This window comes from Enhydra lutris, unplaced genomic scaffold (genome assembly GCF_002288905.1).
Source record: "Enhydra lutris kenyoni isolate GAN:26980312 unplaced genomic scaffold, ASM228890v2 scaffoldscaffold127, whole genome shotgun sequence".
NCBI lineage: Eukaryota > Metazoa > Chordata > Mammalia > Carnivora > Mustelidae > Enhydra > Enhydra lutris.
Window position 1 is genome coordinate 186,881 of NW_019154211.1, and position 26,243 is coordinate 213,123.

General features: G+C 40.1%; 3 gene segments (V, D, J or C); all 3 read left to right on the forward strand.

The window, feature by feature from the left end:
- Positions 1 to 1,001: 1,001 nt before the first annotated feature.
- On the forward strand, positions 1,002 to 1,435 carry LOC111139942. The segment is given in 2 exon segments: positions 1,002 to 1,047; positions 1,151 to 1,435. Coding segments are annotated over 2 exon segments (291 nt in total).
- Positions 1,436 to 13,846: 12,411 nt separating this feature from the next.
- On the forward strand, positions 13,847 to 14,600 carry LOC111139944. The segment is given in 3 exon segments: positions 13,847 to 13,956; positions 14,060 to 14,374; positions 14,464 to 14,600. Coding segments are annotated over 3 exon segments (498 nt in total).
- Positions 14,601 to 18,866: 4,266 nt separating this feature from the next.
- Positions 18,867 to 25,891, forward strand: LOC111139945. The segment is given in 3 exon segments: positions 18,867 to 18,974; positions 19,076 to 19,389; positions 25,847 to 25,891. Coding segments are annotated over 3 exon segments (405 nt in total).
- The last annotated feature ends 352 nt before the right edge of the window (positions 25,892 to 26,243 follow it).

The following is a 26,243-nucleotide window of genomic DNA, read 5'->3' on the forward strand; positions in this document are numbered from 1 at the left end:
GGAGGAAATGTATTGCATGGAGAGCTGGGTGTGTTGCACAAACAATGAATTCGGGTACACTTAAAAGAAATTTAAATAAATAAATATTTTTTTAAAGAAAGAAAGAAAGTAAACAGGCAACTAAACCACCTGAAGTCACCACACTCCAATTTCAAGCTAGATTACAAAGCTGTTGTTATCAAAACTGTATGATACTGGCATAAAAACAGACACACAGGACAATGGAACACAACAGACCTGGGAAACTGATAATCCTAGCACTTTTGCAAAGTTTATTCTTTCCTATATTAAAGGTATATTTAAACTTGGCTCTGATAGAATTATTAACTCTGAATGGGAATTTATAATATTGATGTCCTGTTCCAACGTTTCCTACCAATAAATGCATTTTTAAAAGATTTCATTTATTTGACAGACTGGGATAACAAGTAAGCAGAGAGGTAGGCAGGGTGGGGGAAATCAGGATCCTGGCTTAACAGAAAGTCTGATGGGGGGGATCAATCTCAATACCCCAGGATCATGACCTGAGTCACAGGCAGAGTCTTTAACCCACTGAGACACTCAGGAACCCAATAAATGCATTTTTAAACAAGCAAACAAAAAAAGAATACTACAGTGGTGGGTATTAGAGAGGGCACGGATTGCATGGAGCACTGGGTGTGGTACAAAAACAATGAAATCTGTTATTCTGAAAATAAATAAAAAATGATTAATAAAAAAAATAAAACCTAAAAGCAGGGGGAAAAAAAAGAATACTACATATTGTCAAAGTGCCATCTAAAAAAAAGTGATCTACAAACAATGCAATCTTTGTTTTTAACTTGTAAAGAATTGAATCTATGTCTGGAGCTAAATATAAACTCAGAGGACATGCAAATAGGGTCTTCCCTCCACTAAACAAAACAGCCCAGCCCAGACCATGCAGCTGGGAGAGGAGCCCCAGTCCTGGGATTTCCAAGTGTCCACATTCACTGAGCAGGACAGAACACAGTGAACTCACCATGGAATTTGTGCTTGGCTGGGTTTTCCTTGTTGCTCTTTTAAAAGGTAATTTACAGAGAACAAGGGACATTGTGTATGTGAGTGGATATGAGTTAGATAAACCATGGGTGTGTGACAGATTCCTGACTAGGATGTCTTGTGTCTGCAGGTGTCCTGTGTGAGGTGCAGCTGGTGGAGTCTGGGGGAGACTTGGTGAAGCCTGGGGGGTCTCTGAGACTCTCCTGTGCAGCTTCTGGATTCACCATCAGTAACAATGAAATGAACTGTGTCCGCCAGGCTCCAGGGATGGGGCTGCAGTGGGTCGCATATATTAACAGTGTTGGAAGCACATACTCTGTGAAGGGCCGATTCACCATCTCCAGAGACAATGGCAAGAACATGATGTATCTGTAGATGAACAGCCTGAGAGCCAAAGACACGGCCGTGTATTATTGTGCGAGAAACACAGTGAGGGGCCCTCAGTGTGAGCCCAGACACAAACCTCAAACTACAATGGTATCAGACCAGCAGAGGGTGCACACTCCTCACCAATTCTGTCTTTAATCCCAGGAGCAGGTGCAGATGGAGGTTATGGCAGGTTTCCTGTCAGGGTCTGTGCTTTCCTCTCCATAGAGCAGTTTTCCCAAGGGAGCCTCCTTGACATTATTCTGTGCTTACCTACTCACTATCTGACTTAGAAACTTAGGTGTAACAGGAGAAAATATATATTAACATGCAAAAAAATAAAAGGAGTCCGTTACATTAGTTTCCTCTTGTCCTTGAATACCAATCAATTACAAGTATCCTGATGCAGGTCAACAAAACCTTTATAAGAATCTCAGTGGCACTCACTGTGGATCACAAGAACCTCCAGTGGAGCCAGAAGATATCACACACACACACACACACACACACACACACACACACACACACGAGTATAAAACCTCCACTGAAAAAATAAAATTAAATATAGGAAAAGAATAGAAAACCTCTATCACCATCCTGTCATTTCTCTGCAGCAAAGGTGGCCCTAAGACAAAAATACACCCCATACAGGAGCACCTCAAGAAGCAAGAAGAATCTCAAATAAACAACATTACACCTAAACATTACACCTAAAGATGCTAGAGAATGAGCAACAACTGAATCCTAAATATAGCAGAAGGAAGGAAATTGCAAGATTAGAGCAGAAAGAGATTATATAGAAACTAAGGAACACAGAATGGATCAAAGAAACCAGGTATGATTCTTTTTTTTTTATTAAATTAGCCAAGGTATAGTACACCATTGATTTGTGATGTAATATTCACTGCTCCATCTGTTCAGTATAAAACCATGTGCTCATCATGTCCCATAATACTTTTGGGGAAAAAACACAATACACCTGAGAATCCTCTACTTAAATTGATCAAAATAAAAGAGAAAGGGCCCCCAAAATAATAAAGAAATCTATCTGGTCCAGTGTGTCATTCAAAGCCCTTATTTCCTTGGTGCATGAACAATGAATTCTGGAACACTAAAACAAAATTTTAAAAAAACCTGAAAAAAAGTCTATGTTCTTTTTAAACGTTCAATTAGCCAACATATATTACATCATTAGTTTTTGATGTAGTGTTCAAAGATACATTAGTTGTGTATAACACCCAGTGCTCATCCCATCACTTGCCCTCCTTAATAGCCATCACCTGGCTACCCCAATCCCCACCACCTTCCCTTCTGTAATCCTTGCTTCCCAGAATCCAGAATCTCTCATGGTTTGTCTCCCTCTCTGATTTCCTTTTTTTAAATTTAATTTTATTTTTCAGTGTTCCAAGATTCACTGTTATGCACCAAACCCAGTGCTCCATGCAATACGTGTCCTCCTTGATACCCACCACCAGGCTCACCCATCCCTCCACCCCCCTCCACTCCAAAGCCCTCATTTTGTTTCTCATAGTCCACAGTCTTTCATGTTTCATATCCCCCTCCAATTTCCCCCAACTCACTTTTCCTTTCCCTCTCCTAATGCGCTATGTTATTCCTTATGCTCCACAAGTAAGTAAAACCGTATGATAATTGAATTTCTCTGTGGTCCTCCTCACTACTCCTTATGTTCCACATAGAAGTGAAACCATAGGATAACTATATTTCTCTGCTTGACTTATTCTACTTGACATAATACCCTCAGGTTCCATCCAAGTTGATGAAATGGTAGGTATTCATCCTTTCTGATGGCTGAGTAATATTCCATTGTATATATGGACCACATCCTCTTTATCCATTCATATGTGGAAGGACACCTCAGCAGCTTCCACAGTTTCACTATAGTGAAATTAATGCTATGATATTGGGGTTCATATGCCCCCCCCTTTTAACTACATCTGTATCTTTGGGGTAAATACCCAATAGTGCAATTGCTGAATCATAGGGCAGTACTATTTTAAGTTTTTGAGGAACCTACACACTGTTTTCCAAAGTTGTTGTATGACCTTGCATTCCCACCAACAGCATAAGAGGGTTCCCCTTTCTCCACATCTTCTCCATCATTTGTTGTTCCATGTATTATTAATTTTAGCCTTTCTAACTCATATAAGTTAATATCTCATTGTGGTTTTGATTTATATTTCCATGGTGACAAGGGATGTGGAGCATTTTTTCATATGTCTGTTGGCCATTTGTATGTCTCTCTGGAGAAGTGTCTACTCATGCCTTCTGCCCATTTCCTGACTGGATTATTTGTTTTTTGGGTGTTGAGTCTGGTAAGTTCTTTATTGATCTTAGATATCAACCCCTTGTCTGTAGTGTCATTTGCAAATATCTTCTCCAATTCCAGAGGTTACCTTTTAGTTTGGTTGACTGTTCCCTTTGCATTGCAGAAGATTTTAATCTTGGTGTAGTCCCAAAAGTTCCTTTTTGGTTGTTTCCCTTGCTTTTAGAGACCCATCTTGCAAGATGTTGCTGCAGTTGAGGATCTAAGAGGTTACTATCTGTGTTCTCCTCTCAGATTTTGATGCAAGCCTTTTCTAAATGGGTCTTTGAACACATCCTAGTATTGAGCCAGAGTTGTACGTGTTACTTCCATCACTACTAATACGTGTGACCCACTGCAGCCCCTTCCCTGGAGCCTGGCAGACCTAGCTCATGCCATAACTACTGAAGGTGAATCCAGAGGCTGCACAGGAGTGTCTCAGGGACCCCCCAGGCTTCACGAGGTCTCCCACAGACTCCACCAGCTGCACCTCACCCTGGACACCTACAGACACAAGACATCTTGGTCAGGAAACTGTCATACACCCACTGTTTCTTTCACTCATATCCACTCACATCCTCAACGTCTATTGTTTACCAGGAATTACCTTTTTTCTTTTTTTATTATTATTATTTTTTTTATTTTTTAAATAAACATATAATGCATCTTTATCCCCAAAGGTACAGGTCTGTGAATCGTGAGGTTTACACTCTTCACAGCACTCACCATAGCACATACCCTCCCCAATGTCCATAACTCCACCACCCTCTCCCAATCCCCTTCCCGCCAGCAACCCTCAGTTTGTTTTGTGAGATTAAGAGTCTCTTGTGCTTTGTCTCCCTCCCAATCCCATCTTGTTTCATTTATTCTTTTCCAATCCCCCAAACTCCACACATGACATCTCCACTTCCCCATATCAGCGAGATCATACAACAGTTGTCTGTCTCTGATTGACTTATTTCACTAAGCATAATACCCTCTAGTTCCATCCATGTCATCACAAATTGCAAGGTTTCATTTCTTTTGATGGCTGCATAGTATTCCCATATATATATGTGCATGCGTGTGTGTGTGTGTGTATGTGTGTGTGTATTTATCACACCTTCTTTATCCATTCATCTGTTGATGGACATCTAGGTTCTTTCCATAGTTTGGCTATTGTTGACATTGCTGCTATAAACATTCGAGTGCACGTGCCCCTTCAGATCACTACATTTGCATCTTTAGGGTAAATACACCAGTAGTACAATTGCTGGGTCATAGGATCACTACATTTGCATCTATAGGGTAAATGCACCAGTAGTGCAATTACTGGGTCATAGCTCTATTTTCAACTTTTTGAGGAACTTCCATGTTGTTTTCCAAAGTGGCTGCACCAGCTTGCATTCCCCCCAACAGTGAAGGAGGGTTCCCCTTTCTCCGCATCCTCGCCAGCAGCTATCATTTCCTGACTTGTTAATTTTAGCCATTCTGACTGGTGTGAAGTGGTATCTCACTGTGGGTTTTTTTTTTTTTTTTTTTTTCAGCATAACAGTATTCATTGGTTTTGCACCACATCCAGTGCTCCATGCAATCTGTGCCCTCTCTAATACCCACCGCCTGGTTCCCCCAACCTCCCACACCCCACCACTTCAAAACCCTCAGATTGTTTTTCAGAGTCCATAGTCTCTCATGGTTCACCTCCGCTTCCAATTTCCCCCAACTCCCTTCTCCTCTCTAACTCCTCTTGTCCTCCATGCTATTTGTTATGCTCCACAAATAAGTGAAACCATATGATCATTGACTCTCTCAGCTTGACTTATTTCACTCAGCATAATCTCCTCCAGTCCCATCCATGCTGATACAAAAGTTGCGTATTCATCCTTTGTGATGGAGGCATAATACTCCATAGTGTATATGGACCACATCTTCCTCATCAATTCCTTCATTGAAGAGCATCTTGGTTCTTTCCACAGTTTGGCGGCTGTGGGCTCAATGCAGTTTTGATGTGAATGTCCCTGATAACTAGTGAGGATGAACATTTTTTCATGTGTCCTGTTAACCATTTGTATGTCTTCATTGGAGAAGTGTCTGTTCATGTCTTCTGCCCATTTTTGGACATGATTATCTGTTTTGTGTGTGTTGAATTTGAACAGTTCTTTATAGATCCTGGATATCAGCCTTTTGTCTATACTGTCATTTGCAAATATCTTCTCCCATTCCGTGGGTTGCCTCTTTGCTTGTTGACTGTTTCCTTTGCTGTGCAGAAGCTTTTGATCATGATGAAGTCCCAAAAGTTCATTTTTGCTTTTGTTTCCTTTGCCTTTGGAGATATATCTTGAAAGAAGTTGCTGTTGCCGATGTCAAAGAGATTACTATCTATGTTTTCCTCTATGAGTCTGATGGATTCCTGCCTCACGTTGAGGTCTTTTATCCATTTCAATTAACCTTTGTGTATGGATTAAGAGAATCGTCGAGTTCGATTCTTCTGTCCTTTGCTGTTCAATTTTCCCAGCATGGCTTTCTTTTTTCCTTTGGATATTTTTTTCTGCTTTGTCAAAGATTACTTGACCATAGAGTTGAGGGTCCATATCTGGCTCTCTGCTCTGCTCCATTGGTCTATGTGTCTGTTTTGTACCAGTACCATGCTGTCTTGGTGATTACAGCTTTGTAATATAGGTTGAAATCAGGCAACATGATGTGCTTATCTTTGTTTTTCTTTTTCAACATTTCCTTGGTAATTTGGGGTCTCTTCTGGTTCCATACCACTTTTAAGATTCTTTGTTCCAGCACTTTGAAAAATGCTGGTCCTATTTTGGTTGGGATGGCATTGAAATTGTAGATTCCTGTGGGCAGCAGAGACGTTTTAACAATGTTTATTCTTCAGATCCCTGAGCATGAAATATTTTTCCATCTTTTTGGATTTCCATCTTTAGGATTATTTCATGGTATCTTTTGTTTTTTGGTGCTATTGTAAGTGGAATCGATTCCCAATTTCTCTTTCTACAGTTACATTCTTAGTGTATAAGAAAGTAACTGAATTTTGTGCATTGAATTTATCTATATAATGACTTAGGTTGAAAGCATGTTCTATTAGCTGTTATAAGGAGAGATCTGACCAGACCCTTAGGAAAATTAAATCAACCAATATCTACAAGGAGGTATCACTAACCTATGTGGAGGCTATATTAATCGGAAAATAAATAAAAATATAAGTGCTTACTTGGAATATGCCATAGGTGGCATTAAAATATATTTTAAGTAGGAACATATGGTGTTTAAAATATTGCCAATTATAGATATTTGCATCCTATGTGTTCATAATGATCAATTCCTCTCTAGTGATTTTTAAAATGATATAAGCTTATCTAAGTATCCGTCTATCATATATCTGTTCTCTAGTCATCTGTCCTCTATTTGATGTCTATTCATCTAAATTAATATTTATCTTATTGTCACAAGACTTTTGGGAATATGTACATAGTCCCTGAAATCTCTTATTAGACCTGTAATGTTTAGATCCTAATAATCTCCAGGTCATTCACTCCATTTCCTTCAAAGTATTTGAATATGATTAATTCAATGCATGAATAGTGACTATCTCTGTGTTGCACTTTACTTTAAAGCAATTCCCTCCTCCCAGAGTTAACAGGCTCCTGTATGAGGTGGATTTCTCAGGAAAAGAAAGGTCCCTCCAAGCATTGGAATTGTATCTGCAGACAACAGAGTAGGTGCCTCGTGTTGGTGTCTGTGCATCGAGGACCTAGGCTGCACTTACAAGCTTTGCAGACGTCTTGGCAGACAAAGCCCATCACCAGAGACCATCAGGATCAAAGGTCTCTAGGTGTGCCTCTGCTGTGCCAGTAGTTGTTCATGTGAATTCAAGGAACTCAGTGCAGAAACTAAAAGAAATGTTATCTTGGGACCCAGTACCCTTTAATTATCATTGTGTTTACAGCAGAGGTGGCATCAATACATAATTTTTATAGTAATGATGTCTGGGATGACTGTTGATATTGAGTGTATTTAAGACTAGATTTGGAAAGCTGTAGCCATAGAATGTGGGTCTTGCCCAGACAGTCATGGCAAAGGCAGCCTTGGAAGCTAGCTCTCTGGACTAATATTGCTTGCAGTTTTAGCAGCACTGGAGTAAAAGCAGGAGCTCCTGTGACCCCTGAGACTGTGACCCATGGGACTAATTCAGTGATTCATCACTTACATATGACACTTAGTGTTCATCAAAACTAGTGCCTTCTTTCATGCTCATGATCCTTCTCCCCAGTCCTCACTCGTATCCCTCCATCAACCTGCGGTTCATACTCTATTACTAAGAGTCACTTGTGGTTGTTTCCCTCCCTCTTTTTTCTTTTCCCACTTCTCTTATGTTCATCTGTTTTCCTTCACAAATTACACATATGAGTCTTAAATGGGAGAAGATAATTGCAAAGACATATCTGATAACGTTTAATATCCATAATCTATAAAGACTTTACCACACTCAACATGCAAATAATGCATTTAAGAAATGGGCAGAAGAAAGGAATAAACATTTATTGAAGGAAGACATCCAGAAGGATATCAGATACATGAAAAGACACTCAACATCAGTCATCATTGGGAAAGCACAAATCAAAACCATGGAAAGATGTCACCTCATATCTGTCAGAATGACAAAAATCCAATATCTACTGAACACAATTATCAGATCTATGGCAGTTTCATTAGTGATTCACATCAAATATAGTTGGAAACATATAGAGACATGGTTTCTAGGACTACTACTCCCAGGACAAGTAGTTGACCCTCACATTACTCAGAGAGGAGACATTTGCCATGCAATAGAACCTATTAAAATATATCCTGGGGAGGGAAATACCTCAGCGGTTTGAGGGCATCTGAAAGATCGTAGGGACTTGATTCAAGATTCCTGCTCACCTCTGAATATAATAAATAGAACAGGATATTGTAGCCAAGGAGCAGAGTGTGAATCTCAATTATAGAAAGTAAGTGTGAGGACATATCCTTTCAACAGGACAATCTGTAATGGTTATGCTGAGTGGGTAACTCCTCATACGTTGGATAAATGGGTAAAAGAGAAGAGGAGTGCTTGTAACTCTGCAAGGGTCTGTGACACCTGCTGGTGCAACGGGACCATCAGGGTGCACTCAGAATCCCTCTGACTCAAGAACCACAGAGCTTATGATCCAGGACAAGAGGTGGATAGGGACTGGTCTCTTCTCAAGGGTTTCCAGCTAAGTACTCTGTTAACTTATCCCAGACAGGACACAGTAAACAGTTTGTAAATCTGTGGAAATTCAGAAGAGTCATCCATTTTTTGAATAAACCATCAAAATGGCAATTACCACACTTGCCAAGGGTGAAGCATTGGGGTGAATATAATTGATAGCATCATGGCAATAAATATGAGTGTAGAAGTACAATGACCTCCATTTCAGAGATGAAGAATTGTCTTTAACAGCGTGCTTTCTGATCTCAGGTGTTCTGACATTAATTGCTTAACTAATAATTCCATTCTTTTATCTTTATTGAAGTTTTCTTTTGATGTGTACCGAGAGATGAGGTGTAAATGCCCCTTGTGGTTGTCGATAACTCACAGTGTCTTCAGCAGCTCTGTGAGTCTCTGTCAAGGCTTCTCAGTGTCTCCAGGTTTCTGTGACAGAATCACATGGTCTCCACACATCAGTCTAATGGGACTTCTGGAAATTCACGAAGCCTGCATATCTCATGTCCAGCTCTGTCCTGCAGAGGGTTAAAGGGAACAAATAAGTCACATGGTGAGAAGCAGAGACTCAAGACTCTGGGGCTTAATTTCACCTGCTGTGTGCACCTGGACATTCACACAAGCAATCTGTGCTGCAGTGTGTACATATTCACCTGTAAAATAGTGGTAAACTTGGTACCTACATCACAATAATGGGGTGCATATGTGAAAAAATGAAGATAATGGGTGCTATGTAGTTTCTCCAGCAAAATCACAAAATAATAGAATGCGATTTCCTCAAAGATATCATGGTGACCAAACTCCCCCAGGACCCACACAACTGCTGTAGATCACTGCCATCTTGAGGATGCTACCTGGAAAATGTGTTATATACTCAGAGAACATGCTAATATGGCCTTCCCTCTGCTGATTAAAACAGCCCAGTCCTGACTCTGCACCTGGGAGAGGAACCTCAGCCCAGTATTTCCAGGTGGTCCAATCAGTAATCAAGACAGAACATGGACAATTCACTATGGAGTTTACGCTTGGCTGGGTTTTTCTTGTTTCTCTTTTAAAAGGTAATTCATGGTGAGAAAGAGACGTTGAGGAGGTGAGTAGATATGCCTTAGAGAAACCATGGACGTGTGGCAGTTTCCTGACCAGGACGTCTTGTGTCTGCAGGTGTCCAGTGTGAGGTGCAGCTTGTGGAATCTGGGGGACCCCCTGAAGCCTCAGGGGTCCCTGAGACTCTCATGTGCAGCCTCTGGATTAACCTTAAGTAGCTACCGCATGAAATAGGTCCACCAGGCTCCAGAGAAGGGGCTGCAGTGGGTCGTATGGATTAGCTATGATGGAAGTAGCACATACTATATAGACTCTGTGAAGGGCTGATTCACCATTTCCAGAGGCAACGGCAAGAACGTGCTCTATCTGCAGATGAACAGCTTCAGAGCCCAGGACACAGCCCTGGATTACTGTGCAACAGACACAGTGAGGAGACTGCAGTGTGAGCCCAGACACAAACCTCACTGTAGGAGGGATCTGGACCACCAGGAGGTGCACACTAATCACCAATTCTGTCTTTAAGATAGGAGTAGATTCAGATGCAAGTTATTGGGAGGTTTCCTGTCAGGGTCTGGGGATTCCTCCCCATAGAACAGTTTCCCTCAGGGACTCTCTCAGCACACATGATTCTGTGCTTACCTCTTCACTCTCTGACTTCAAAAATTTGTTCTAGTGGGAAAATAATTATACTAAAATGCACAAAATACAGTGCCACTCACATTGTTTATTCCCGTCCTTAAATACCAATGAATCACAAATATCCTGATTCTTATCAACTTTACAGGAATCCCAGAGGCACACAGTAGGCAGCACAGTCCACCCAGATCAACATGTACACTTGATAGAAGGAGCATGAAGTGCATGCTGGACATGAGGCCACAGAGGCATCAACAGTCTAAAGCAAAAGAAGAAAGGGGCTTGTTGGGGGCAGAGGGTGTCACTATCTTAAACAAAGTTCACAGCATCAATATTAGAGACAACATGGGAAAGCAGTGAAACCTACAGCAGGTGTGTTAAGGATGTGGATTCTGAACATTACACACACTCACACACACACACACACAGCACACACACAAACACACCCACTCACATCAGAGTATAAAACCTTCATCATTTTCCCTAATTTTTCTGCAGCAAATGTGGTCCTAAGACAGAAACACACAGCATACAGGAAGACCTCAAGAAGAAAGAAAAATCTGAAAGACACCACCTAACGTGTTGCACCTGGGTGGCTCAGAGGGTTAAGTTTCATCCTTTGGCTCAGGTCATGATCTTAGGGTCCTGGAATTGAGCCCCACATCAGGCTCTCTGCTCAGCTGGGATCCTGTTTCCCCTCCTCTCTCTCTGCCTGCCTACTTGTGATTTCTCTCTCTGTCAAATAAATAAATAAATAAATAATCTTTAAAAAAAGCAAAGGAGAACAACTAACTTTATACCTGAAGGAGCTAGAGAAATTACAATGACTAAAGCCTAAATACAGCAAAAGGAAGGAAATACTAGAGACTAGAGCATAAATAAATGATATAAAAATTAAAAAAAAAATTAAACAGACCAGATTAAAAGAAACAAGGTCTGTTTCTTTGGAAAAAAAATAAAATTGAGAAAACTCTGCCAGGATTTATCAAAAATAAAATAAAACCCCCAGAAAATAACATCAGAAATCAATATATTTCGCTGGGGAACAAACAGGATTTTGGAGGGATGGAGGTCAAGGGGTGGGTCAACTTGGGGATGGGCAATAAGGACATGCATTGGGTGAACACTGGGTGTTACATACAAATAAAGAATTGTTGAATACTGCATCTAAAATAATGGTGGCTAACTGAAAGTAATTTTAAAAGGAATTAAAGCAGATAATACTGTGAGAATATATAAATAAATAAATCTAAAATTCTAGGAAGAATCTTCTCCAGTCCAAATCCTGAAATTATACTCAAAATTTTATGTTCAAACGAGGGGTGGCTGAGCTGTGGGATGGGGTAACTGTCTGATGGGCATTAAGGAGGGCACTTGATGGAATGAGCACTCGGTGTTATATGCAACTGATGAATCACTAAATTTTACCTCTGAAACTGGTAATGCACTGTGTGTTAACTGAACTGACTTAAGTAAAAAAATTTAAAATGTAAAATAAGAAATCAGAGGTGTTTGGGTTACATTGGTGAGAGTATTGCTATAGTGAGTGCTGAGAAGTGTGTAAGTCTGATGATTCACAGACCTGGACCCCTGGGGCTAATAATACATTATATGGTAATAAAAAATAAATAAAAAAGAAATCAGCCTGATCTAGTGTGTCATTCAAAGTCCTTGTTTTGAAAAATGCCACTTGAATTTTGATAGGGATGGCACTGAAAGTATAGATTGCTCTGGGCAGTATAGATATTTTAACAATGTTTAATCTTCTAATCCATTAGCATGGAATGCTTTTTCATCTTTTTTGGCTGGAACAAACACTACTAAAATATGTATGAAACCAGAAAAGACCCCGAATTTCTAAGGAAATGTTGAAAAAAATAAATAAAGCAAAACAAAACTGGGGACATCACGTTACCTGATTTCAAGTTTTATTACAAAGCTGTGATCACCAATACAGCATTGTACGGGCACATAAATGATGCATACACCAATGGGACAGAGTAGAGAGTCCAGAATGGACCCTCAACTTTATGGTGAAATAACCTTGACAAAGCAGGAAAAATTATATGGTGGTAAAAAACTAATGATGTACTGCATGGTCACTAACATAACACAATAATTTGAAAAATGCTGTGATAGAAAAAAAAAAGAAAAAAATTCTCTTCATACCTTAGAATACTGCTGAGTGAAATAAGTCAATCGGAGAGAGTCAATTATCATATGGTTTTGCTTATTTGTGGAGCATAAGGAAAAACACGGAGGACATGGGGAGATGGAGAGGAGAGGAGAGTTGGGGGAAATTGGAGGGTGAGATAAAGCATGAGAGACTATGGACTCTGAAAAACAAACCGAAGGTTTTGGAGGGGAGGGGAGTGGGGGTTGGGTGAGCCTGGTGGTGGGTATTATGGATGGCACGTATTGCATGGAACACTGGGTGTGGTGTATAAACAATGAATTCGGGAACACTGAAAATAAATTTAAAAATAAATAAATAAAATTTTAAGAAAGAAAGAAAGCAAACAGGCGACTAAGCCACCCGAAGTTACCACACTCCAATTTAAAGCTAGATTACAAAGCTGTTGTCATCAAAACAGTATGGTACTGGCATAAATACAGACACACAGGACAATGGAACACAACAGAAAGATTGGAATCTGATAATCCTAGTACTTTTGGCAAAGTTTATCCATTCATATATTAAAGGTATATTTCCACTTGACTCTGATAGGATTATTAACTCTGAATGGGAATTTATAATATTGATGTCCTTATCAACATTTCCTACCAATAAATGCAATTTTTAAATATTTTGTTTATTATTTGACAGACAGAGATCACAAGTAGGCAGAGAGGCAGGCGAGGGGGGGAAAGCAGGCATCTGGCTGAGCAGAGAGACCAATGGAGGGCTCATTCCCAGGACCACAGGATCTTGACCTGAGCCACAGGCAGAGGCTTGAACCCACTGAGCTGCCCAGGAGCCGATAAATGCATTACTTAAACAAACAAAAAACCAACCAACCAAACAAACAAACAAACTAACTAACAAAAAAGAATACTAGATACTGTCAAAGTGCTGTCTAAACAAAGTGATCTACAAAAAATACAATCTTTGTTTTTAACTTGCAAAGAATTGAACCTATGTCTGGAGCTAACTATATACTCAGAGGACATGCAAATAGGGTCTTCCCTCCACTGAATAAAACAGCCCAGCCCGGACAATGCAGCTGGGATAGGAACCCCAGCCCAGGGATTTCCAGGTGTCCACATTCACTGATCAGGACAGAACACAGAGAACTCACCATGGAATTCGTGCTAGGCTGGGTTTTTCTTGTTGCCTTTTTAAAAGGTAATTTATGGAAAACAAGAGATATTGAGGATGTGAGTGGATATGAGTAAGAGAAACCATGGGTGTGTGACAGATTCCTGACTAGGATGTCTTGTGTCTGTAGGTGTCCTGTGTGAGGTGCAGCTGGTGGAGTCTGGGGGAGACCTGGTGAAGCCTGGGGGTTCCCTGAGAATCTCCTGTGCAGCCTCTGGATTCACCTTCAGTAGCTACTGGATGAGCTGGGTCCGCCAGGCTCCAGGGAAGGGGCTGCAGTGGGTTGCATTGATTAATACTGGTGGAAGTAGCACATACTATGCAGACTCTGTGAAGGGCCGATTCACCATCTCCAGAGACAACAGCAAGAACACGCTGTATCTGCAGATGAACAGCCTTAGAGCCGAGGACACAGCTGTGTACTACTGTGCGAGAGACACAGTGAGGGGACATCAGTTTAAGCCCAGACACAAACCTCAAACTACAAGAATAACAGAGCAGCAGAGGGTGTACATTAATCACCAATTCTGTCCTTAATACCAGGAGCAGGTGCAGATGGAGTCTATGGCATATTTCCTGTTAGGGTCTGGGGTTTCCTCTCCATAGTGCAGTTTCCCCAAGGGAGCCTCCTTGACATTATTATGTGCTTGTATATTCACTCTGAGACTTAGAAACTTAGGTGTAACAAGAAGAAAAATATGCAAACATGCAAAAAAAAAAAAGAGTCAGTTACATTAGTTTCCTCTTGTCCTTAAATACCAATAAATTACAAATATCCTGATGCAGGTCAACAAAACCTTTATAAGAATCTCAGTGGCACTCACTGTGGATCACAAGAACCTCCAGCGAAGCCAGAAGATCACACACATACACACACACACACACACACACACACACACACACACACGAGTATAAAACCTCCACTGAAAAAAAATAAAATAAAGTTTAAGGAAAGAGTAGAAAACCTCTATCACCATCCTGTATTTTCTCTGCAGCAAAAGTGGTCCTAAGACAGAAATACACAGCATACAGGAAGACCTCAAGAAGCAAGAAAAATCTCAAATAAACAACCTAACATTACACCTAAAGCTCCTAGAGAAAGAACAACTGAATACTAAATATAGCAGAAGGAATGAAATAGCAAGATTAGAGCAGAAAGAGATTATATATAAACTGAGAAACACAGAACAAAACAAAGAAACCAGGATCTGCACATTTTTTTTCTAACTCAGTTAGCCAAGGTATAGTACATCATTGAGTTTTGATATAATATTTAATGCTCCATCTGTTCGGTATAAAACCCTGTGTTCATCACGTCACGTGATACTTTGGGGGAAAAAACACAATACACCTGAGAATCCTCCACTTAAATTTACCAAAATAAAAGAGAAAGGGCCCAAATAAATAATAAAGGACTCTATGTGGCCCAGTGTGTCAGTCAAAGCCCTATTTCCTTGGTGCATAAACAATGAATTCTGGAACACTGAAAAAAATTTTAAAAACGTGAAAAATGTCTATATTATCTTTTAATATTTACTTAGCCAGCATATAGTATATCATTAGTTTTTGGTGAAGTGTTCAAAGATTCATTAGTTGTATATAACACCCAGTGCTCATCACATCACCTTCCCTCCTTAATTCCCATCACCTGGCTACCCAACCCCCACCACCCTCACTTCTGTAACCCTTGTCTGTTTCCTAGAATCCAGAGTCTCTCATGGTTTGTCTCCCTCCTTGATTTTTTTTTTCATTTTTCAGTGTTCCAAGATACACTGTTTATGTACCACACCCAGTGCTCCATGCAATACGTGTCCTCCTTAATACCCACCACTAGGCTCACCCATCCCTCCAACCCCTCCACTCCCAAACCCTCAGTTTCTTTCTCGGAGTCCACAGTCCTCATGCTTTATATCCCCCAAATTTACCACAATTCAGTTTTCCTTTAATCTCTTAATGTCCTCTATGTTATTCCTTATGCTCCACAAGTAAGTAAAACCGTATGATAATTGACTTTCTCTGTGGTCCTCCTCACTATTCCTTATGTTCCACATAGAAGTGAAACCATAGGATAATTATCTTTCTCTGCTTGACTTATTCTACTTGACATAACACCATGCAGTTCCATCCAAGTCGATGAAATGGTAGGTATTCATCCTTTCTGATGGCTGAGTCATATTCCAGTGATTATATAGACCACATCTTCTTTATCCATTCTTATGTGGAAGGACATCTCAGCTCCTTCCACAGTTTCACCAAAGTGAATATTAATCCCATGAATATTGGGGTGCATGTGCCCCTTTGTTCACTACATCTGTATCTTTGGGGTAAATACCCAGTAGAACAATTGCTGAGTCATAGGGCAGTTCTATTTTTAACTTTTTGAGGCATCCAGACACTGTTTTCCCAAGTGGCTGTATCAACATGCATTCCCACCAAGAGCATAAGAGGGTTCATCTTTCTCCACATCCTCTCCAACATTTATTGTTCCCTGTCTTGTTAATTTTAGTCTTTCTAACTTGTATAAGGTAATATATCATTGTGTTTTTTAATCACAACATTCCAAACTTTATTGCATTCTTATTATAGAACTTGTCCAGTGATTATAACTTTTTAAATTTTTTTTTTACTTTTCCAATTTCTTTTCAGCTTACCAGAATTCATTGTTTATGTACCACACTCAGTGTTCCATGCAATACATGCCCTCCATGATATGCACAACCAGGCTCACCCAAACTCTCACCTCTTGCCCCTTCAAAACCTTCAGATTGATTTTCAGAGTCCACAGTCTCTCATGGCTCGTCTCCCCCTAAAATTTTCCTCAACACCCTTCTCCTCTCCGTCTTCCCATGTCCTCCGTGTTATTTCTTATGCTCCACAAATAAGTGAAACCATATGATCATTGACTTTCTCTGCTTGACTTACTTCACTCAGCATAATCTCTTCCAGTCCCATCCATGTTGATACAAAAGTTGGGTATTCATCCTTTCTGATGGAGGCATAATACTCCATAGTGTATATGGACCACATCTTCCTTATCCATTCGTCCATTGAAGGGCATCTTGGCTCTTTCCACATTTTGGAGACCATGGTCATTGCTACTATGAACCTTGGGTTACAGATGGCCCTTCTTTTCACTACATCTGATTCTTTGATGTAAATACCCAGTAGTGCAATTGCAGGGTCATATGGAAGCTCTATTTTAAATTTCTTAAGGAATCTCCACACTGTTTTCCAAAGTGGCTGCACCAACTTGCATTCCCACCCACAGTGTAGGAGGGTTCCCCTTTCTCCACAGCTTCTCCAACACACGTTGTTTACTGTTTTGTTAATTTTTGCCATTCTAACTGGTATAAGGTGGTATCTCCATGTGGTTTTGATATGAATTCCCCCAACATTTTCATGTGTCTCTTGGCTATTAGTATGTCTTCTTTGGAGAAGTATCTGTTCATGTCTTCTGCCCATTTTTGACGTGATTATCTGTTTTCTTGAGTATTGAGTTTGAGTTCTTTCTAGATCTTAGATATCAGCCCATTATCTGTAGCGTTATTTGCATATATCTTCTCCCATTCTGTGGGTTGCCTCTTTGTTTTGTTGACTGTTTCCTTTGCTGTGCAGAAGCTTTGGATTCTGATGAAGTCCCAAAATTCACTTTTTCTTTTCTTTCCTTTGCCTTTGGAGATTGTCTTGAAATAAGTTGCTGTGGCTGATGTCAGAGAGGTTACCGCCTATGTTCTCCTCTAGGACTTTGATGGATTCCTGTCTCACAAGGAGTTCTTTTATCCATTTCGAGTTTATCTTTGTGTATGGTGTAAGAGAATGGTCGAGTTTCATTCTTCTGCACATAGCTGTCCAATTTTCCCAACACCATTTATTGAAGAGACTGTCATTTTTCCACTGTCTATTTTTTCTTGCTTTGTTGAAGATTAGCTTACCAGAAAGTTGAGAGTCTTTATCTGGGGTCTCTACTCTCTTCCACTTTTCCAGTTGTCAAATAAATGGTAAAATAAATGGTTCTTGCTACACACAGCAGCATGGTTGAATTTTCAAGGATTTGTGCAGAGCAAAAAGAAAAAAAAAAGTCCTACAATAAAATTACATACAATATAAATTCTTCAAATTAAAACTAGTCTAAATAACATGAGAAAAGCCCATAGTTACATGTCAACAGGGAGAAGAAGGGAAGAAGGAGGAGGAATTCCAGAGAAAATACAGGAGGTTTTATGGAGGGTTGATTTGTTCATTCTGGACAATGTTGATTCTGACACCCATGTTAATCCTATCACACACTCCACCTATATGCTGTTTATTCCATGTCAAGCACACTCACCAATATTCTTACAAATAACCCCAGAGATAACTTGGGAGGAACAGATAGGTATTGAAATGTTAGAAAATGCACCTACACAAACCCAATGCTCTCTATAATTCAGGGCAACATAGAGAGGAAGTAAAATCATCCTGTCTGCATTACAGGATGGGTTCCATATTCCTCACCATCCTGCCAACTCTGTCCTCCAGGCTGTTCAGGGGACAGTGTGTCCTGTGGGGATGAGCACAGGGCCACATACTGGGGATCTGGGGATCACTCTCACCTTGTGTGTGCTCTTGGACACTTCACAAAACCCTCTAAAATTCTTGGTGTTGGTTTATAATTCATTATGGCATTACATGAAATCAATCTCAAAACATTTGTGTGAATATGTAAAAAGAAAGTAGCACATGTCCGAGTATATACTCTGGAAAGTTATATAATGAAAATCATTTTTTTTCTAAAGTGGTCAAAACAACCAAAACAAAGGCAGTCAGATGTCTTCTGGCCATTGCCCTCTAAGGTCACATAGATCCCAAGCTGAATATGTAGTCAGAGAATATGCAAATAGGGCCCTCCATCTGAGGATTAAAAACAGCCCAAACCTGACCGCAGCTGGGAGAGGAGCCCCAGCACCAGGATTCCCAGGTATTCCAATCAGTACTCAGGACAGGACACAGACAACTCACTATGAAGTTTGTGCTTGGCTGGGTTTTTCTTGTTGCTCTTTTAAAAGGTAATTCATGGTGAACAAGAGATGTTGAGGATGTGAGTGGATATGAGTTAAAGAAACCATGAATGTGTGACAGTTTCCTGACCAGGATGTCTTCTCTGCAGGTGTTCAGGGTGAGGTGCAGCTGGTGGATTCTGGGGGAGACCTGGTGAAGCCTGGGGGAGGGGTGTCCCTGAGACTCTTCTGTGCAGCCTCTGGATTCAACTTCAGCAGCTACAACATGGACTGGGTCCGCCAGGCTCCAGGGAAGGGGCTGCAGTGGGTCTCATATATTAGCAGTGGTGGAAGCACATACTATGCGGACTCTGTTAAGGGCCGATTCACCATCTCCAGAGACAATGACAAGAACAAGCTGTATCTGCAGATGAACAGCCTGAAAGCCGAGGACATGGCCCTGTATTACTGTGCAAGAGACACAGTGAGGGGTCCTCAGTGTGAGCTCAGACACAAACCTCACTGTAGGAGGGGATCTGGACCACACTACTCACCAATTCTGTCTTTAAGCCCCAAGAGCGGATGCAGATGAAGGTTATGGGCAGGTTTCCTGTCAGGATCTAGGGATTCTTATCCAGAGAACACTTTCCCTCAGGGACGTCCTCTGCACACATGATTCTGTGCTTAACTCTTCACTCTCTGACTTTGAAAATTTGTTCTACTGGGAAAACAATTATACTAAAATGCACAAAATACAGAGTCACTCACGTTGTTTATTGCTGTCCCTAAATAACAATGAATCACAATAAACTGGAGCTTATCAAGTGAGCCTTTACAGGACTCCCAGCTTCCCTCACTGTGCATCACAGGTCCACCCTGCTCAACGTGCAAACTCGCTAGAAGCAGCATAAAGTGCATGCCAGACAGGAGACCTCCAGAGGCATCAAAAATCCACAGAAAAGGAAGAAAAAGTCTTGGTTGGGGCGTCACTGTCTTAAACAATGCTCACAGCCTCAATGTTAGTGACAACGTGGGAAAGCAGTGGAGCCCCCTCCAGGTGTGATGTGTAGTCTGGACATTACACACACACACATGCATAAACACACACACACACACACACACACACACACACACAGGAGTATGAAACCTTTTTCACTTTCCCCTAATTTCTCTGAAGCAAAAGTAGTCTTAATAGAAAAATATGCAACATAGAGGAAGACCTCAAGAAGCAAGAAAAATCTGAAAGAAACACTCTAACATTACACCTGAAGGAGCTAGAGAAGGTATGATGACTAAAGCCTAAATACAGAAGAAGGAAGGAAATAGTAAAGATTAGAACAGTAATAAATGATATAAAAACAAAACAAAACAAAACAAAAAACAAACACAGAATAGAACAAAAAAGCAAGGTCTAGTTTTTAGGGAAAAAATAAAATAAAATTGAGAAACCTATGCTTAGATTTATCAAAAGGAAAAGAGAAATCCTGAAATAAATGATATCAGAAATCAATATATTCCTCTGTGGAACAAATAGAGTTTTGGAAGGGTAGGAGGGGTCAGATGAGGAAACTCGATGATGGGCAATAAGGACACATGATGGGTGAACACTGAATGTTACACGCAAGTAATGAATTGTTGAACACTACATCAAAAACTAGTGATGTACTATATGGTGGCTAACTGAACATAATTTTAAAACGGAATTTAAGGAGATAATGCTTTGAAAAAATAAATAATTAAAGCTAGAATTCTGGGAGGAACGTTTCCCAATCCAAACCCTGAAATTATACTCAAAATTTTGTGTTCAAACTAGAGGTGGCTGGGGAGGGGTGATGGGATAACTGCCTCATGGGCATTAAGGAGGGCACTTGATGGAATGAGCACTCGGTGTTATATGCAACTGATGAATCACTAAATTCTACCTCTGAAACCAATAATGCACTATGTGTTAACTGAATTGAATTTAAATAAAAAATTCTTAAAACATAAAAAAAGAAAAGAAATCAATCTGATCCAGTCTGTCATTCAGAGTCTTTATTTCAGGAGTAGAGGAGCAAGAAGGCAGCTGAGTAGGGACCTCATTTCAGCTGGTTCCTTGAATTAAGCTGGATGCCCATCAAACCATTCTGAACACACACAAATTCTAACTCAGATGTAAAAACAATTATCCGGATTTCTACAAGCAACAAAATGAGTTCTTTTTGTGAAGTAGGAGGTGCAGAAACATAAATCTTTGGGGGAAATACTGGAAGATAAATGGAAATTGGAGGGAGTCTCCATAAGCCAGCCACTGGAAAATGATATTCACATCAGAGCAAAAAAATCAGGACCTTTGAAATCTGCTCCAGCGAGAGACATCCCTTACTGAAAAGAGCACAGGGGATGAATAGGACAGAATTCTGGGTGGATCACTGGGATCTCAGATCACAGAAAATCAGAGGGAATGGGGAAGCCTGAACTGATAGACTGCCCAAGCAGTGACACAGGAAGACAGGTTACAGCCAGCAAGCTCAAAAGGGACTCTCAGCTCCAGTCACCATAAACCACAAGTCAGGCCAGTTGGGAGACTGCTCTGTGCCTGACCACCCTGAAAAGAACTAGAAGTTATGGGCTCCTTAACATCCCAGGGGAGATATAAAATGATTTGTGACCAAAACAGGGCAATAGCTCTCAGGGCGGTATGGCCCATGTAAGGACACTGGAGAGGCACCTGGCCTTTATCTGGGAGCCATGCAAGAGGTTGCATGTGTGAGCCCATGGCTTGGTGCACAAAGTGGCTACATCCACAACTGGGCAACAGCTCTTAGAATGATGTGACATCTGAGAGGACACTGCATCAGCATCCAGCATAACCCGGGAGGTGCAGAAGTGGGTGCACTCACGAGCCCAGAGCCGCTAACAATTACAAAGTCAGAAAGCATGGAGACACTCATGGGTCCCTGGAACTTTCCCCAGAGAGTTGCAGTGGGCATCAATAACTCAAGTCTGTGGATTTTGGTACACGTAGTAGTGGATATGGATTGACCTGGGGGATTTTCTGAGGTGGTGGTGGGGGTCCAGTCCCAAATATACTCAAATAGAGTCTTACTTCCTAACTTTAGTTTCTAAATTTCAAATCTTTATTTTATAGATTTATGCCCCACATAATCCCATTGTTTCCTCTATTTAATTTATATAGAAAATGAGTTTTGATTTCTTTAATGTTTTCAGACTTAGTGTCTTCTAACATATAGTCCAAAAATCAATCAGGAACAGGCAGATTGAGGCAAGATGGCGGAAGTGTAGGGGACCCAGTTTAAGCAGGCCCCTTGAGTTTAGCTGCATATCTATAAAACTATTTTTTAAAAGATTTTATTTATTTATTTGTCAGAGAGAGAGAGAGGGAGAGCACAAGCAGGCAGAGTGACAGGCAGAGGCAGAGAGAGAAGCAGGCTCCCCACTGAGCAAGGAGCCCGATGCGGGACTCAATCCCAGGACCCTGGGATCATGACCTGAGCTGAAGGCAGCAGCTTAACCAACTGAGCCACCCAGGCGCCCTATAAAACTATTTTGAACACACATGAAATCAACCTGAGATGTAAGAATATATATGTGGATTCTATGAAAATTGGCTATGTTCAACAAGATGTCTATTATACCATCTCATTTTTTCATAGGCCATTTTTAACATTTATTTTTACAAACCTGTATTTTTTTAACTGGTCTATGCTTTATTTTAGCAAGTTGTTCATTCTATTCAGTTTTACTTTCTTATATATCCATCTTTTAGTTTCCTTGTGATTTTGAGATTTAGTGTCCTCTAACATACAGATCAAAATTCACCCAGGAACAACTGAAGCATGTTATTTTGTCCAAAATGAAAGTTACATCCACTCTTTACTTGCCTTCTTTCTCATTTTCTACTCTCTCTATATTTTATATATTTTTTAAATTTTTTTCAAAGTTCTCAATTTTAATTTTTTTCAGTTTTCCAAGATTCACTGTTTATGCATCACACCCATGCTCCATGCAATACGTGCCCTCCATAATACCCACCACCATGCTCACCTATCCTCCCACCATCCTTCCTTGCAAAACCCTCAGTATGTTTCTCAGAGTCCACAGTCTGTCATGGTTCGTCTCCCCTTTCAATTTCCCTCAACTTTCTTTTCCTCTCCATCCCCCCATGTCCTCTGTGCTATTCCTTATACTCCACAAATAAGCGAAACCATATGATAATTGACTTTCTCTGCTTGACTTATTTCATGCAGCATAATCTCTTCCAGTCCCATCCATGTTGATACAGAAGTTGGGTATTCATCCTTTCTGATGGAGGCATAATACTCCATAGTGTATATGGACCACATCTTCCTTATCCATCCGTCCATTGAAGACCATCTTGGTTCCTTCCACAGTTTGGCGATTGTGGCCATTGCTGCTATGAAAAGTCGGGTACAGATGGCCCTTCCTTCACTACATCAGTATCCTTGTGGTAAATACCCAGTAGTGAAATTGCAGGGTCATAGGGAAGGTCTAGTTTTAATTTCTTAAAAATCTCCACACTGTTTTCAAAATAGGCTGCACCAACTTGCATTCCAACCAACAGTGTAAGAGGGTTCCCCTTTTCCACATCCCCTCCAACACATGTTGTTTCCTGTCTTGCTAATTTTGACCATTCTAACTGGTGGAAGGTGGTATTTTAATGTGGTTTTGATTTGAATCTCCCTGATGGATAATGATGATGAACATCTTTCCATGTGTCTGTGAGCCATTTGTATGTCTTCATTGGAGAAGTGTCTGTTCATATCTTCTGTCCATTTTTTGACATGATTATCTGTTTTGTGTGTGTTGAGTTTGAGGAGTTCTCTATAGATCTTGGATATCAACCCTTTGTCTGTACTGTCATTTGTGAATATCTTCTCCCATTCCGTGGGTTACCTCTTTGTTTTGTTGACTGTTTCCTTTGCTGTGCAGAAGCTTTTGACCTTGATGAAATCCCAAAAGTTCATTTTTGCTTTTGTTTCCCTTCCCTTTGGAGACATATCTTGAAAGAAGTTGCTCTGGCTGATGTCAAAGAGGTTACTGCCTATGTTCTCCTCTAGGATTGTGATGGATTCCTGTCTCATGATGAGGTCGTTTAACCACTTCGAGTGTATCTTTGTGTAAGGTGTAATAGAATGGTCGAGTTTAATTCATCTACACATAGTTGTCCAATTTTCCCAGCATCATTTATTGAAGAGACTGTCGTTTTTTCACTGTCAATTTTTTTTCTGCTTTGTCGAAGATTAGCTGACCATAAAGTTGAGAGTCCTTATCTGGGCTCTCTACTCTGTTCCACTGGTCCCTGTGTCTGTCTGTGTGCCAGTACCATGCTGTCCTGGTGATCACAGCTTTGTAGAGATGCTTGAAATCAGGTAACATGATGCCCCCAGTTTTCTTTTTCTTTTTCAACATTTCCTTAACAATTCAGGGTCTCCTTTGGTTCCATACAGACTTTATGATTGTTTGCTCCAGTTCTTTGAAAAATGCTGCTGGAATTTTGATTAGAATGGCATTGAAATTTAGATTGCTTAGGCAATGTAGATATTTTATTTTTATTTTTTTAATTAAATTTTATTTTTTATAAACATATATTTTTATCCCCAGGGGTACAGGTCTGTGAATCGCCAGGTTTGGCAATGTACATATTTTAACAATGTTTATTCTTCTGATCCATGAACATGGAATGGTATTCCATCTTTTTGTGTCTTCTTCAATTTCTTTTGTGGGTGTTCTGTAGTTCCTCGAGTACAGATCCTTTACCCCTTTGGTTAGGTTTATTCCTAGGTATCTTATGGTTCTTGGTGCTATAGTAAATGGAATCTATTCCCTGATGTCCCTTTCTGTATTTCCATTGTTAGTATATAAGAAAACAACTGATTTCTGTACACTGACATTGTATGCGGCCACATTATTGAATTGGTGTATGAGTTCTAGGAGTTTGGCAGTGGAGTCTGTAGGGTTTTCTATATAAAGTATCATGTCATCTGCAAAGAGAGAGAGTTTGACTTCTTCATTGCCAATTTGAATACCTTTTATTTCTCTTTGTTGTCTGATTGCTGTACTAGGACTCTAATACTATGCTGAACAAGAGTGGTGAGAGTGGGCATCCTTATCGTGTTCCTGATCTCAAAGGGAAGGCTGTCAGCTTTTCCCCATTGAGGATGATATTTGCTGTGGGTTTTTCATAGATAGATTTGATGAAGTTGAGGAATGTTTCCTCTATCCCTATACTTTGAAGTGTTTTAATGAGGAATGTATGCTGGATTTTGTCAAATGCTTTTTCTGTTCAATTGAGAAGACCATGTGGTTTTTCTCTCTTTTCTTATTGATTTGTTCTATCACATTGATTGATTTGTGAATGTTGAACCACCCCTGCATCCCATGGATAAATTGCACCTGGTCATGGTGGATAATCTTTTTAATGTACTGTTGAATCCTATTAGCTAAGATCTTGTTGAGAATCTTAGCATTCATATTGATCGGGATACTGGTCTGAAAATATCCTTTTTGGTGTGGTCTTTGTCTGTTTTGGGGATCAGGGTAATGCTGGCTTCATAAAAGCAGTCTGGAAATTTTCCTTCTGCTTCAATTTTTTGAAATCTCTTCAGGAGAATAGGTTTTATTTCTTCTTTGAAAGTTTGGTGGAATTACTCAGAGAATCCGCAGGTCCTGGGCTCTTGTTTTGGGGAGATTTTTGATCAGTGTTTCTATCTCGTCACTAGATATTTGTATATTCAGGTTGTCAATTTCTTCCTGATGTAGTTTTGGAAGGTAATAGGCTTCCAGGAATGCATTCATTTCATCTAGGTTGCATAACCTACTGGCATATAACTGTTGACAATAATTTCGGATGATGGTTTCTATTTCCTTGTTGTCAGTTGTGAGCTCTCCCTTTTCATTAATAATTTTATTCATTTGAGTCTTCTCTCTTTTCTTTTGGATTAGATTGGCTAGTGGTTTATTAATCTTATTGATTCTTTCAAAAAACCAGTTTCTAGTTTCATTGATGCATTCTAATATATCTCTGGTTTCTATTTCATTGATCTCTGCTCTAATCTTGATTATTTCCCTTCTTGTATGTGGCATTGGCTTAACTTGTTGATTCTCCAGTTCTTTAAGGTGTAAAGACAGCTGGTGTATTCTAGATTTTTCAATTAGCAATAATCGTGCCTCTGATAAACCTCATTGGCTATGATACTGCCACTGCACAAAGCTATTCTAGATTTTTTATTTTTTTGTTTTGTTTTGGTTTTTGGTTTATTAATTTTATTTATTTATTTATTTTTTTTTTTTCAGTGAGGCTTGGATAGCTATGTA